Here is a 14,214-nt window from a genome sequence, read left to right as displayed (position 1 = left end):
CATACGGACCCAGAGAGACTCCCAAATCCCCCATAGAGACCCCCAAACCCCCCATAGGGACCCATAGAGACCCCAAACCCCCCATAGGGACCCCCAAACCCCCCACAGGGACCCAGAGAGACCCACAAACCCCCCATAGGGACCCATAGAGACCCCCAAACCTCCCATAGGGACCCCCAAACCCCCCATAGGGACCCATAGAGACCCCCAAACCCCCCATAGTGACCCCCAAACCCCCCATAGGAACCCACAGAGACCCCCAACCCCCCCTAGAAACCCCCAAACCCCCATAGGGACCCATAGAGATGCCCAGCACCCCCATAGGGACCCCCAAACCCCCCATAGGGACCCATAGAGACCCCAAACCCCCATGGAGACCCCCAAACCCCCCATAGAGACCCCCAAACCCCCATAGAGACCCACAGAGACCCCAACCCCCGCCTAGAGACCCCCAAACCCCCCATAGGGACCCATAGAGACCCCCAACCCCCCCACAGAGACCCCAAACCCCCCATAGGGACCCATAGAGACCCCCAAACCCCCATAGAGACCCCAAACCCCCCATAGGGACCCCCAACACCCCCATAGGGACCCAGAGAGACCCCCAAGCCCCCCATAGGGACCCCCAAACCCCCATAGAGACCCACAGAGACCCCCAAACCCCCATAGAGACCCCCAAATCCCCCATGGAGACCCACAGAGACCCCAAAACCCCCCATAGAGACCCCCAACACCCCCATATGGACCCATAGAGACCCCCAAACCCCCCATAGGGACCCATAGCGCCCCCCAAACCCCCCATAGGGACCCCCAAACCCCCCATAAGGACCCATAGAGACCCCCAAACCCCCATAGAGACCCATAGAGACCCCTAGGCCCCCATAGGGACCCCCAAACCCCCCATAGGGACCCATAGAGACGCCCAGCACCCCCATAGGGACCCCCAAACCCCCCATAGGGACCCATAGAGACCCCCAAACCCCCCACAGGGACCCATAGAGACCCCCAAACCCCCCATAGAGACCCATAGAGACCCCCCAACCCCCCCTTAGAGCCCCCCAACCCCCCCATAACCCTCACCTTGAACTGGGCCCCGAACTGGCGCAGCTCGTCCAGCTGCGACCGCGGCTCCGGGGGGGCTGGGGGGGGGGAAATTGGGGGGTTCAGAGGGGCGGCCCCTCCCCCCACCCCACTCCCTGCCCCTCCCCCACCCTCAGACCCCCCCCTTTTTGCCCCCCTCCCCCCCTTTTTACCCCCTCCCCCCCCCCCTTTTTACCCCCCTCACCCTGGGGGGGCCCCTCGGGGGGGCTGGGGGCTCCGTCCTTGGGGGGCTCCGGGGGGGGGGGGGCGGCCTTGGGCGAGCGAGGGGGAACAGGCGCCCTGCGAGGGGGAATTAAGCTCGTTAACCCCCCTAATTAACACCCCCCCGCCCCCTCCCCAGCCCTGAGTACCCCAACTCACCCCCAAGACCCCTAATTACCCCCAATTAATCCTCATTTCCCATTTTTAATCCTTAATTGCCCCAATTAAACCACCCATTTCCCATTAATTAACCATAAATTTGATTAATTACCCAAATTAACCCCTATTTTGCATCATTAACTCTTAATTACTCTAATCAACCCCCACTTCCCCACCTATTTACTCCTATTAGCTCTTAATTACTCTAATTAACCCCCATCTCCCCACCAATTAACCACTATAAATCCTTAATTACTCCAATTAACCCCCATTTTCAACTCTCAACCCCTAATTAGCCTAATTAACCCCATCCCTGCCCTGTTTCTCCCTATTAAAAGCTTAATTATCCTAATTAAAGCCTCTACCGTGAATCATCAACCAGTAATGACTGCAATTAACCTCAAATCCCACTATTCATTCTTAATTACCCTAATTAACCCCCATTTGCCCACCCCCCTACTCCTATTAATTCTTAATTATCCTAATTAGCTCCTATATCCCTTTATTAATTCTTAATCACCTTAATCAACCCCATTCCCCCCCCAGGACCCCTTAATTACCCCAATTAACCCCCATTTACCTTTAATTACCCCCATCAACCCCCCCTTCCCCACACCGTTAACATCTAATTACCCCAATTAACCCCCACTTACCCTTAATTACACTAATTAACCCCCCCATTTCCCCTCATTAAGCCTTAATTACCCCAACTAACACCCTCTTCCGCTTCGCTTCCCAACAATTACCCTTAATTACCCCAATTAGCCCCCACACCCCCTCCTATTCCCCTCATTAACCCTTAATTACTCCTAATTAACCCCCCCTTACTCCCCTATTAACCCTTTCTTACCCTAATTAACACCCATTCCCCCCCCACAAACCCCTAACGACCTCCCATCCCCCTCCCTTTCCCTCATTAACCCTTAATTACCACTAATTAAGCCCCCTCCCCACCTCTACCCCCTCCAATTAACCCTTAATTACCCAACTCACCCCCACCCCCCCTCCTTTTCCCCCCCCATTAACCCTTTTTTACCCCAATTAGCCCCCAATCCCTCACTATTACCCCCTAATTATCCTCTAATTGATCGCACTAACCCTTAATTACACTAATTACCCCCCTTCCCCATTAACCCCTTCCCACCCAGCCCCGTTAACCCTTTCTACCCCGAACAAAACCCCCGTTTAACCCTTTATTACCCCAACTAAACCTCATTTCCCCCCCCCTAATTCTCCTCATTAACCCTTAATTAGTCCTTAATTAATCTAATTAAGCCCCCTCCTCACCTGGGCCAGGCCCCTCCCCTCCTCTAGCCCCCCCCTTGCCCCCCCGGGCCGGTCTCTGGGCTTTGGGTGACGTCCGGGGGGGCCCTAAAATAAAAAAATAGAGTGAAATTAAGATTTTGGGGGGGGGGGGTGTCCAGGATTTTTGGGGGGGGTCCCAGGATTTTGGGGGGCCCCCTCCTCACCTCCGTTGACGCCGTCGGGGTGGGGGGAGCTGGGGGGCGGCCGGGGGGCCCCCCGGGAGGGGCCGCAGCGCAGGGAGCCCCCCCCCCCGCCGCCCCCCCGAACCCGCTGGGGCAGCGGCGACGGCTTCGGGTCCCTGGGGGGAAAAAAAAAGGGGGTTCGGGGGGGTTTAGGGGGGTCCAGGGTGATTTTTAGGGGGGTCAGGGGGGGTTTGGGGTGATTTTGGGGGGGGTCAGGGTGATTTTGGGGGGGTTCAGGGCCTCTGGGGGGATTTTAGGGGGGTTTGGGGGGGTCCAGGGTGATTTTAGGGGGGTTCAGGGGGGTTTGGGGTGATTTTGGGGGGGGTCAGGATGATTTGGGGGGAGTTCAGGGCTTCTGGGGGGATTTTAGGGGGGTTTGGGGGGGTTCAGGGTGATTTTTAGGGAGGTTCAGGGGGGTCCAGGGTGATTTTAGGGGGGTTCAGGGTGATTTTTGGGGGGATTCAGGGTGATTTTGGGGGGGTTCAGGGCCTCTGGGGGGATTTTAGGGGGGTTTGGGGGGGTTCAGGGTGATTTTTAGGGGGGTTCAGGGGGGTTTGGGGTGATTTTGGGGGGGGTTCAGGGCCTCTGGGGGGATTTTAGGGGGGTTTGGGGTGATTTTTAGGGGGATTCAGGGTGATTTTGGGGGGTTCAGGGCCTCTGGGGGGATTTTAGGGGGGTTTGGGGGGGTTGGGGTGATTTTTAGGGGGGTTCAAGGTGATTTTAGGGGGGTTCAGGGCCTCTACGGGGATTTTAGGGGGGTTTGGGGGGGTTCAGGGTGATTTTTAGGGGGGTTCAGGGTGATTTTGGGGGGGGGCAGGGCCTCTGAGGGGATTTTAGGGGGGTTTGGGGGGGTTCAGGGTGATTTTGGGGGGGGGCAGGGCCTCTGAGGGGATTTTAGGGGGGTTTGGGGGGGTCCAGGGTGATTTTTAGGGAGGTTCAGAGGGGTTCGGGGTGATTTTAGGGGGGTCCAGAGTGATTTTAGGGGGGTTCAGGGTGATTTTGGGGGGGTTCAGGGCCTCTGGGGGGGTTTTAGGGGGGTTTGGGGGGGTCCAGGGTGATTTTTAGGGGGTTCAGGGGGGTTTGGGGTGATTTTAGGGGGGTTCAGGGTGATTTTAGGGGGGTTCAGGGTGATTTTAGGGGATTTTAAGGGGGTTTGGGGGGGTCCAGGGTAATTTTTAGGGGGGTTCGGGGTGATTTTAGGGGTGTTTGGGGTGATTTTGGGGGGGTTCAGGGCCTCTGGGGGGATTTTAGGGGGGGGTTGAGGGGGTCCAGGGCGATTTTTAGGGGTGTTCAGTGGTGTTTCAGGTGATTTCTGGGGGGGTCCAGGGGGGTTCGGGGTGATTTGGGGTCTTTTAGAGGGCTGGGGGACAATTTTTGGGGGTTCAGGGCATCTAGAAGCGATTTGGGGCATTTCGGGGTGATTTTGGGGCATTTTAGGGTATTTCAGGGTGAATTTAGGGCATTTTAGGGAACTTCAGGGCGATTTGGGGGCATTTTAGGGCGTTTCAGGGTAGTTTTAGGGCATTTTGAGGCATTTTAGGGTAATTTTGGGGCATTTTAGGGTGATTTGAGAGCGTTTCAGGGCCTTCTAGGGCGATTCTGGGGCATTTTAGGGCACTTCAGGGTGATTTTAAGGCATTTTAGAGCATTTCAAGTCGATTTTAGGGCGTTTCAAACCATTTCAGGCTGATTTTAGGGCATTTCAGGTTGATTTTGGGGCATTTCAAGGTGATTTGGGGGCATTTTAGGGCATTTCAGGGTGATTTGGGGGCATTTGAGGTCGTTTAGAAGCATTTCAGAATGATTTTGGGCATTTTAGGGCATTTCATGGTAATTTTAGGGCATTTCAGGGTGATTTTAGGGCATTTTAGGGCTTTCTAGGATGATTTTGGGGCGTTTTAGGGCATTTCAGAGCAATTTTGGGGCATTTTAGGGCCTTTCAGTGTGATTTTGGGGTGTTTTAGGGCCTTTCAGAGTGATTTTAGGGCATTTCAGGGCAATTTTGGGGCGTTTCAGGGCACTTCAGGGTGATTTTGGGGCATTTTAGGGCCTTTCAAAGCGATTTTGGGGCGTTTTAGGGCAATTTTGGGCCATTTTAGGGCATTTCAGGGTGATTTTGGGGCATTTTAGGGTGATTTTGGGGCATTTTAGAGTACTTCAGAGCGATTTTGGGCATTTTAGGGCATTTCATGGCAATTTTAGGGCATTTCAGGATAATTTTGGTGCGTTTTAGGGCATTTCAGGGTGATTTTTGGGCATTTCAGGGTGATTCTGAAACATTTTAGAGCGATTTTGAGGCATTTTAGAGTATTTCAGGATGATTTTAGGGCATTTCAGGGTGATTTTGGGGTGGCTTAGGGCACTTCAGGACATTTTAGGGCAATTTTGGGGCATTTTAGAGCATTTTAGAGTGATTTTAGGGCATTTCAGGGTGGTTTTCAGACATTTTAAGGCATTTCAGAGTGATTTTGGGGCATTTCAAGGTGATTTTAGGGCATTTTAGGGCATCTCAGGGTGATTTTGGGGCATTTCAGGACGATTTTGGGGTCTCTTATGGCATTTCAGAGTGATTTTAGGGCATTTCAGGGTGATTTTAGGGCATTTTAGGGCATTTCAGGGTGATTTTGGGGCATTTCAGGGTGATTTTGGGGTCTCTTATGGCATTTAAGAGCGATTTTAGGGCATTTCAGGGCGATTTTGGGGCATTTCAGGGCATTTCAGGGCGATTTTAGGGCATTTCAGGGTGATTTTAGGGCATTTTAGGGCATTTCAGGGTGATTTTGGGGCATTTTAGGGCATTTCAGAGTGATTTTAGGGCATTTCAGGGTGATTTGGGGGCATTTCAGGGCATTTCAGGGTGATTTTGGGGCATTTCAGGACGATTTTGGGGTCTCTTATGGCATTTCAGAGCGATTTTAGGGCATTTCAGGGCGATTTTGGGGCATTTTAGGGTGATTTTAGGGCATTTCAGGTTGATTTGGGGGCATTTTAGGGCATTTCAGGGTGATTTTGGGGCATTTCAGGGTGATTTTGGGGTCTCTTACGGCATTTCAGAGCAATTTTAGGGCATTTCAGGTTGATTTGGGGGCATTTTAGGGCATTTCAGGGTGATTTTGGGGTCTCTTATGGCATTTCAGACCGATTTTAGGGCATTTCAGGGCGATTTTGGGGCATTTTAGGGTGATTTTAGGGCATTTCAGGGTGATTTTAGGGCATTTTAAGGCATTTCACAGTGATTTTGGGGCATTTCAAGGTGATTTTGGGGCATTTTAGGGCATTTCAGAGTGATTTTAGGGCATTTCAGGGTGATTTTGGGGCATTTCAGGGTGATTTTGGGGCATTTTAGGGCATTTCAGGGTGATTTTAGGGCATTTCAGGTTGATTTGGGGGCATTTTAGGGCATTTCAGGGTGATTTTGGGGCATTTCAGGACGATTTTGGGGTCTCTTATGGCATTTCAGAGCGATCTTAGGGCATTTCAGGGTGATTTGGGGGCATTTCAGGGCATTTCAGGGCGATTTTGGGGCATTTCAGGTCATTCCGGGGCCTCCCCCCTCACCTCTGCGGCGCGGCGGCGGCAGGGCTGTCGCGCCCGGAGGCCTGCGAGGCGCTTTGGGGGGCGCCGGGGGGGGTCTGCGTCGGGGCGGGGGGGATCAGCCTCTGGTGCCCCCCAGCTTCTCCGCCGCCGCCGCCCTCCTCCTCCTCCTCCAGCGCCAGGCGGAGCCGGTAATGGGGGCAGCTCTCGATCTCCCGCGCCAGAGCGGCCGCTCGCGCCTCCCGCTGCCGGAACGCCTCCGAGTTTTCCTTCTCCAGCGGCACCCTGGGAGCCCCGAGGGGGTCAGGGACAGCTTTGGGGGGGCCCCAGAGCCCCCTCGGCACCCCAAAACCCCCGATTCCTACGTGTAGGAGGCCAGGCTGCTGTCGTAGGTGGTTTTGACCCCGTAGGTTTCCTCGTTGAACTTGAACATCTCGGCCGGGTCCCAGCCGTTCGACTTCAAAAGAGGAAAATCACGGATATGGGGGGGTCCTGCACCCCGAAACCCGTCAAAAGGCACCCAAAACCCCCTCTATTCCGCTCGAATCGACCCCAAACCCGCGCAAAATGGACCCAAAACCCCTTCGAGGGCCCCCAAACTCCGCTCCCGTCGCCCCAAAATATCTCTACCTCCCCCAAACCCAATCGAACTCCCTGAAAATCCACTCAAAGCCCCCCAAACCTACTCAAACTCCCCGAAAATCCACTTAAAGCTCCTCAAACCTACTCAAACTCCCTAAAAATCCACTCAAAGCCCCCCAAACCTACTCAAACTCCCCGAAAATCCACTTAAAGCTCCTCAAACCTACTCAAACTCTCTGAAAATCCACTCAAAACCCTGCAAAACTATTCAAACTCCTCGAAAATCCACTCAAACTCCCCAAAAATCCACTCAAAGCCCCCCAAACCTACTCAAACTCCCCAAAAATCCACTTAAAGCTTCTCAAACCTACTCAAACTCCCCGAAAATCCACTCAAACTCCCCCAAAACCCCTCAAACTCCCCCCAAAAAGCCCTCAAACTTTCTCAAAACCTCTCTAACTCCCCTTCTGCTGCCCCAAAACCTACTTAAAGCTCTCCAAACTTTCTCAAAATCCCCCCAAAAACCCTCAACGTCCCCCAAAACTCCTTAAAGAGACTCTTAACTCTCTCAACCTCCCCCCAAAGCTGTTCAAACCCCCCCCAAAACCCCTCAAACTGCTCCAAAAACCCCTCAAAATTCCTCCTGAAAGACTCAGGCTGCTATAACTCACCCCAAAACTTCTATAATCTGCCCCAAAACCCCTACAAATCACCCCAAAACCCCCACAACTCACCCCAAACCCCTATAATATGCCCCAAAACCTCTACAAGTCAGCCCAAAACTCCTATAACTCATGCTAAAACCCCTATAACTCACTCCAAAACTCCTATAATTCATCTCAAAACCCCTACAAATCACCCCAAAACCCCTATAACTGGCCCCAACCCCCCCCCACTGGCCCCCAAACCCCTGTAACTGGCCCCCAAACCCCTATAAGTGGCCCCCAAACCCCTATAACTGACCCCCAGACCCTTATAAGTGGCCCCCAGGCCTCTATAACAGTCCCCAAACCCCTATAACTGGCCCCAAACCCCTATAACTGGCCCCCAAACCCCCTCAACTGGCCCCCAAACCCCTATAACTGACCCCAAAACCCCTACAAACTGCCCCCAAACCCCTATAAGTGGCCCCCAAACACCTATAAGTGGCCCCCAACCCCTATAAGTGGCCCCCAAACCTCTATAATTGACCCCAAATCCCTATAACTGGCCCCCAAACCCCTACAAACTGCCCCCAAACCCCTATAAGTGGCCCCCAAACCCCTATAAGTGGCCCCCAACCCCTATAACTGACCCCCAAACCTCTATAATTGACCCCCAAACCCCTATAACTCGCCCCAAACTCCTATAAGTGGCCCCCAAACCCCTATAAGTGGCCCCCAAACCCCTATAAGTGGCCCCCAAACCCTTATAAGTGGCCCCCAGGCCTCTATAACGGTCCCCAAACCCCTATAACTGGCCCCAAACCCCTATAACTGGCCCCCAAACCCCCTCAACTGGCCCCCAAACCTCTATAACTGACCCCAAAACCCCTACAAACTGCCCCCAAACCCCTATAAGTGGCCCCCAAACCCCTATAAGTGGCCCCCAACCCCTATAAGTGGCCCCCAAACCCCTATAAGTGGCCCCCAAACCTCTATAATTGACCCCAAATCCCTATAACTGGCCCCCAAACCCCTACAAACTGCCCCCAAACCCCTACAAACTGCCCCCAAACCCCTACAAACTGCCCCACAAGCCCTATAAGTGACCCCCCACCAGGTCGGAGTCGAGGTCGTAGTCGTCGCTGCCGCCGTCGCCGCCGTCCCAGCGCTCCAGCACCTTCTCGCGGTGCTCCCGGTGCTCCCCGTTCACCCTCAGGCTGGCGATCGCCGAGTCCGTGAATTTATCTAAAAAAACAGGAAAAAAAACGGGGTTCGGGGGGGGTCTGAGCCTCCCCCACCCCCCAAAATACCCAAATTCCTCCCCCACTCCCCAAAAACTATGTTAAAACTCTAATCTTTCGTGGTTTAGAAACCAAAAACACAAGCAACGACCTCGAGATTCGCTCTCGTTGCCCTAAAACCACACGAATTCTCAGTTTTTAGTGTCTCTGAGATACAAACTGATCCCCTCAGCCCCCGCCCCCCCCCCAAACCCCCCAAAATCCTCGTTTTTAGCCATTTTTGGGGCGCCCCCCCCCACCTCTGGAGGCGAAGGCGAGGTCGACGTTGCGGAAGCGCAGGAGGACGAGGTCTGGGGCGCGAAAAACCATCGTGTCCACGATGTCCTCGCGGCGAGGGGGGCGCCCGGCGGGGGAGGGGGCGCGGTGAACAGCGTCCAGGGCCACCTCGAACTATTGGGGGGGGGGGGAACCAAAGTGGGGGGTGAGGGGATGGGGGGACCCAAAATGAGGGGACGCAGAATGGGGTGGGGGACAGAAATGGAGGGTGCACAATGAATTGACTCCAGGGCCACCTCGAAGTGGGGGGGGGAACCAAAGTGGGGGGTCAGGGGATGGGGGGACCCAAAATGAGGGGACACAGAACGGGGTGAGGGACAGAAATGGAGGGAACGCAGTGAATTGTGTCTAGAGCCACCTCGAAGTGAGGGGGGGAACCAAAGTGGGGGGTCAGGGGATGGGGGGACCCAAAATGAGGGGACACAGAATGGGGTGGGGGACAGAAATGGAGGGAACGCAGTGAATTAACTCCAGGGCCACCTCGAAGTGAGGGGGGAACCAAAGTGAAAGAAGAACCAAAGTGAGGGGTCAGGGGACTAGGCGGACTGAAATAAGGGGAACACAGGAAAGGGGGGAACCCAAAATGGGGGGTCAAGGATGGGGGGACAGAAATGGGGGGGACAGAGAGTGGAGGGAGGGGAACTGAAATGGGGGGGAACCTGAAGTGAAGGGGTCGGGGAGAGGGGGGGGCCTCAAATGGAGGGGCGCAGAATGAGGGGGACCCTAAATATAGGGACACAGAAGTGGGGGGGGGAACCTTGAAACAGGGGAGCAGGGCAGGGGGGACCCCAAATAGGGAGCGGACCTAGAAGGGCGTGGCCTGAGGGGAGGGGGCGTGGCCTGAGGAGGGGGCGTGGCCTGAGGAGGGGGCGTGGCTTAGGGGAGGGGGCGTGGCCTGAGGGGAGGGGGCGTGGCCTGACCTTGGCGCTGAGGGTGCGGAAAATGCCCTCGAAGGCGGCGCCGCCGCGAACTCGAACCTCGCAGGTGGAGCCCTGGGGGAGGGGGGGGGAGCCGTGTGGGGCAGAGACCCACAGCGGGGACCCCAGACCCACGGCTGCCCCATAGCGCAGGTCCCAGACCCATAGCAGGGACCCCAGACCCATAGCAGGGACCCCAGACCCACAGCTGCCCCATAGGGCAGGCCCCAGACCCATAGCAGGGACCCCACACCCACAGCAGTGACCCCAGACCCACAGCTGCCCCATAGCACAGGTCCCAGACCCATAGCAGGGACCCCAGACCCACGGCTGCCCCATAGCAGAGACCCCAGACCCATAGCAGAAACCTCAGACCCACAGCTGCCCCATAGCAGGGACCCCAGACCCACGGCTGCCCCACAGCGCAGGCTCCACACCCATAGCAGGGAGCCCAGACCCACAGCGGGGACCCCAGACCCACGGCTGCCCCATAGCAGGGGCCCCAGACCCATAGCAGGGACCCCAGACCCACGGCTGCCCCATAGCAGAGACCCCAGACCCATAGCAGGGACCGCAGACCCACAGCAGGAACCCCAGACCCACAGCTGCCCCATAGCGCAGGTCCCAGACCCATAGCAGGGACCCCAGACCCATAGCAGGGACCCCAGACCCACAGCTGCCCCATAGGGCAGGCCCCAGACCCATAGCAGGGACCCCACACCCACAGCAGTGACCCCAGACCCACAGCTGCCCCATAGCACAGGTCCCAGACCCATAGCAGGGACCCCAGACCCACGGCTGCCCCATAGCAGAGACCCCAGACCCATAGCAGAAACCTCAGACCCACAGCTGCCCCATAGCAGGGACCCCAGACCCACGGCTGCCCCATAGCGCAGGCCCCAGACCCATAGCAGAGACCCCAAACCCACAGCTACCCCATACAAGAGACCCCAGACCCATAGCAGAGACCCCAGACCCACAGCAGGGACCCCAGACCCACGGCTGCCCCATAGCAGCCCCCCAGCCCCATAACCAGCCCCTCAGCCTCATAACTGGTCCCACAGCCCCATAACCGGCCCCACAGAAACCCCTCAGGGATCCCCCGAGCCCCATAACCAGCCCCCAGCCCCTCAGCCCCATAACCAGCCTCCCAACCCCATAACCAGCCCCACAGAAACCCCCCAGGGATCCCCTGAGCCCCATAACCAGCCCCCCAACCCCCCAACCAGCCCCTCAACCCCATAACCAGCCCCACAGAAACCCCCCAGGGATCCCCTGAGCCCCATAACCAGCCCCCCAGCCCCATAACCAGCCCTCAAGCCCCACAACCAGCCCCCCAGCAACCCCCTGGTGATCCCCTGAGCCCCATAACCAGCCCCCCAGCCCCCCAACCAGCCCCCCAGCGCCCCCCCCTCACCACTCCGGCCGTCAGGATGTGCAGCATCCTCGAGTTGTTGTAAACGCCCTCAAAAACCTGCAATTTCGAGTTAAAAATAAAAAAAAAATCATCGTTTTAGGGACACCCCCAGCCTTCCTCGCCCTCCCCCGCAGGCAAAGGGGGGACCCCAAAAGCCTCCCCCCAACTCGGGGGTCACTCACCGGCACCTGGGGGGGCCCCTTCCCGGTGCTCTGACCCCTGGAACGAGAAACAGACTCGTTAGCGACGATGCTCGTTAAAAAAAATATTATTGGGGGGGGTGTTGGGGGCATGGGGGGCTCGCCCCCCCCCCCAAACAACCTGAGGGGCCCCCAGAGACCCCCCATAGCTGCCCCCTGACCCCCAAAAGCCTCTCGCACCCCCCCTGCCCCCCCATATCTGCCCCCCCACCCCCCTGCACCCCAATATCTGCCCCCAAATGCCCCCCAACCCCCCCAAATCTTCCCCCTTTTCCCTCAAAAGCCTCTCACACCCCCCCTGCCCCCCCATATCTGCCCCCTCACCCCCCTGCACCCCAATATCTGCCCCTAAATGCCCCCCCACCCCTCCTGCCCCCAATATTTCCGTCTAAATGCCCCCCCACCCCCTCTGCACCCCAATATCTGCTCCTAAACGCCCCCCACCCCCTCAGCCCCCCCGTATCTGCCCCTAAATGCCCCCTCACCCCCCCTGCACCCCCGTATCTGCCCCTAAATGCCCCCCAACACCCCGATATCTTCCCCCTTTTCCCTCAAAAGCCTCTCACACCCCCCTGCCCCCCCATATCTGCCCCCTTACCCCCTCTGCGCCCCAATATCTGCCCCCAAATGCCCCCCCACCCCTCCTGCCCCCCAATATTTAGGCCTAAATGTCCCCTCACCCCCCCTGCACCCCCGTATCTGCCCCTAAATGCCCCCCAACCCCCCCAAACCCCCAATATCTTCCCCCTTTTCCCTCAAAAGCCTCTCAAAGCCCCCCTGCCCCCCCATATCTGCCCCCCCACCCCCTCCCCCACCCCCAATTACCTGGTTCCTCCGCTCCCCCCCCCTCCGCTGCCCCCCCCTCCCCCAGCGCCGAGGCCCCCGTTGGGCGGGGGGGAGGGGGCGGGGGGAGGGGGCGAGGGGGGGCCCTTTCTGGCGGGGGGGGGCGGCGGCAGCGGCTGCTTCAGCATCGCGGGGGGGAGGGGGGGAAGAGAAGGGGGGGGGGGGAAGGGGAAAAAGAGGAGGAAAGGGTTGGGGGGGGGGGGAAAGGACGCGGCGGAAGGAGGCGCGGAAGGAGACGCCGCCGCCGCCGCCGCCGCGCCCGATAGAAAAGGAGGGAGGGGAGGGAGGGAGTGAGGCGGCGCCTCACGGGGACCGCGTCACCGGCGCCGCGTCTCCCTCCGCCGCGAATCGAGCGCCGGCTCCGCGCGCGCGCGCGCGTTTCTCCTCCCGCCGCCCCCCCCCCACCTTTTTCCCGCCCTCCGGCGCGTGCGCGCGCGCCGCGTATCCTTCCGCGCGCGCCTCACGGGGCGGCCGCCTCACAACCCCCCCCCCTCCCGCCGCCTCCTTCCGCCGCGGACTCCTTTTTGACTCAAAACTCCTCTTTTTTTATCGGTTTTGTATTTTATGGAGCCGCCTCAGCGCCCTCTGGCAGTTCTCAGAGTCTCCTCTCCCCGTTCTGACCCCAAAAAAACACACTTTCCCCATCAAAAGTTTTAACTTACAGCAATTTACCTTCCTCCAAACCCTCTTTTTCTCCTTTCGGATCCCAAATTCCTCCTTTTTCCACCCATTTCTTCCTCTCGACCCCCTCCTCCACCGCTCCCAGCGCTGCCCCGCGCCCCCATCACCTCTCAGGCCCCCCAAACCCCACCCAGGACCCCAATATCCCCCCCAGATAGACCCCAAATCCCTAATATTTCCCCTCTAAACCTCTTTCACCCCCCGTATCTCCCTCCAGACCCCCCCAAATCCCCCATATCCCCCCCAGACCCCTCAGCCCCTCCTGTATCTCCCCCTAGAGCCCCCCAATCACTCCCAGCACCCCCAAATCTCCCCCCAGAGCCCCCCCAAACCCTCTAGACCCCCCACAATCCCCTCTAAGAGCCCCTCCTGCCCCCCAACCCCAAATATCCCCCCCAAATCGCCCCTCAGGACCCCCTCAGCCCCACAAAACACCCCCAGACCCCTCTATCCCCCCACAGAGCCCCCTAAACCTCTTAAACCCCCCCATATCCCCCCCCGGAGCTCCCCATTCGCTCCCAGCCCCCCTAAATCTCCTCCTCGAGCCCCCCCCAGCCCCATCTACCCCCTCAAACCCCCCAGAACCCCCTCAAATCTCCCCCCATCAACCTCAGAGCCCCCACACCTCCCTTTCCACCCCTCAAAACCGCTTCCCGACCCCTCCTCAACCCCCCAGCCCAAAGAAATCCCTCCCAGAAAATAGTCCCTCCCCCCCGAAAGTAGTCCGGGCCCCGCGCGCCGCGCATGTGCACGCCGGGAGGAGGCACAAAAGGCGGCTGCGTGCGCGCGGCGGCCGCGCATGCGCACAGCCCGTCCCCGCCTCTTCTCCCCCCTCACCCCCCCCCGCGCGTCTCTATGGTTCCGGTGTTGA

The 14,214-nt window shown here is 57.9% G+C and overlaps 1 protein-coding gene across 2 annotated transcripts; it reads right to left on the bottom strand.

The window, feature by feature from the left end:
* Positions 1-1,062: 1,062 nt before the first annotated feature.
* On the bottom strand, positions 1,063-13,057 carry LOC138734482 (ataxin-2-like protein). 2 transcript variants are annotated; one of them, XM_069882128.1, is made up of 12 exons: positions 12,645-13,057; positions 11,802-11,838; positions 11,620-11,676; positions 10,206-10,277; positions 9,249-9,399; positions 8,823-8,953; positions 6,848-6,939; positions 6,507-6,767; positions 2,931-3,064; positions 2,749-2,832; positions 1,286-1,380; positions 1,063-1,139 (listed from the first exon to the last, which is right to left on the bottom strand). In XM_069882128.1, the coding sequence occupies exons 1-12, from the start codon at positions 12,788-12,790 to the stop codon at positions 1,077-1,079; spliced, it is 1,323 nt and encodes a 440-aa protein (XP_069738229.1). In that variant the 5' UTR covers positions 12,791-13,057; the 3' UTR covers positions 1,063-1,076. The 2 variants fall into 2 exon arrangements, with proteins under 2 accessions (XP_069738229.1, XP_069738230.1); XM_069882129.1 differs by lacking the exon at positions 1,063-1,139 and having other exon boundaries at positions 1,300-1,380; positions 2,931-2,965; positions 3,043-3,064; positions 12,645-13,054.
* Between the last annotated feature and the right edge of the window lie 1,157 nt (positions 13,058-14,214).

This window comes from Phaenicophaeus curvirostris, unplaced genomic scaffold (genome assembly GCF_032191515.1).
Source record: "Phaenicophaeus curvirostris isolate KB17595 unplaced genomic scaffold, BPBGC_Pcur_1.0 scaffold_84, whole genome shotgun sequence".
Lineage (NCBI taxonomy): Eukaryota > Metazoa > Chordata > Aves > Cuculiformes > Cuculidae > Phaenicophaeus > Phaenicophaeus curvirostris.
Note: the sequence above shows the minus strand (reverse complement) of the source record. Positions and strands in the feature narration are given on the sequence as shown.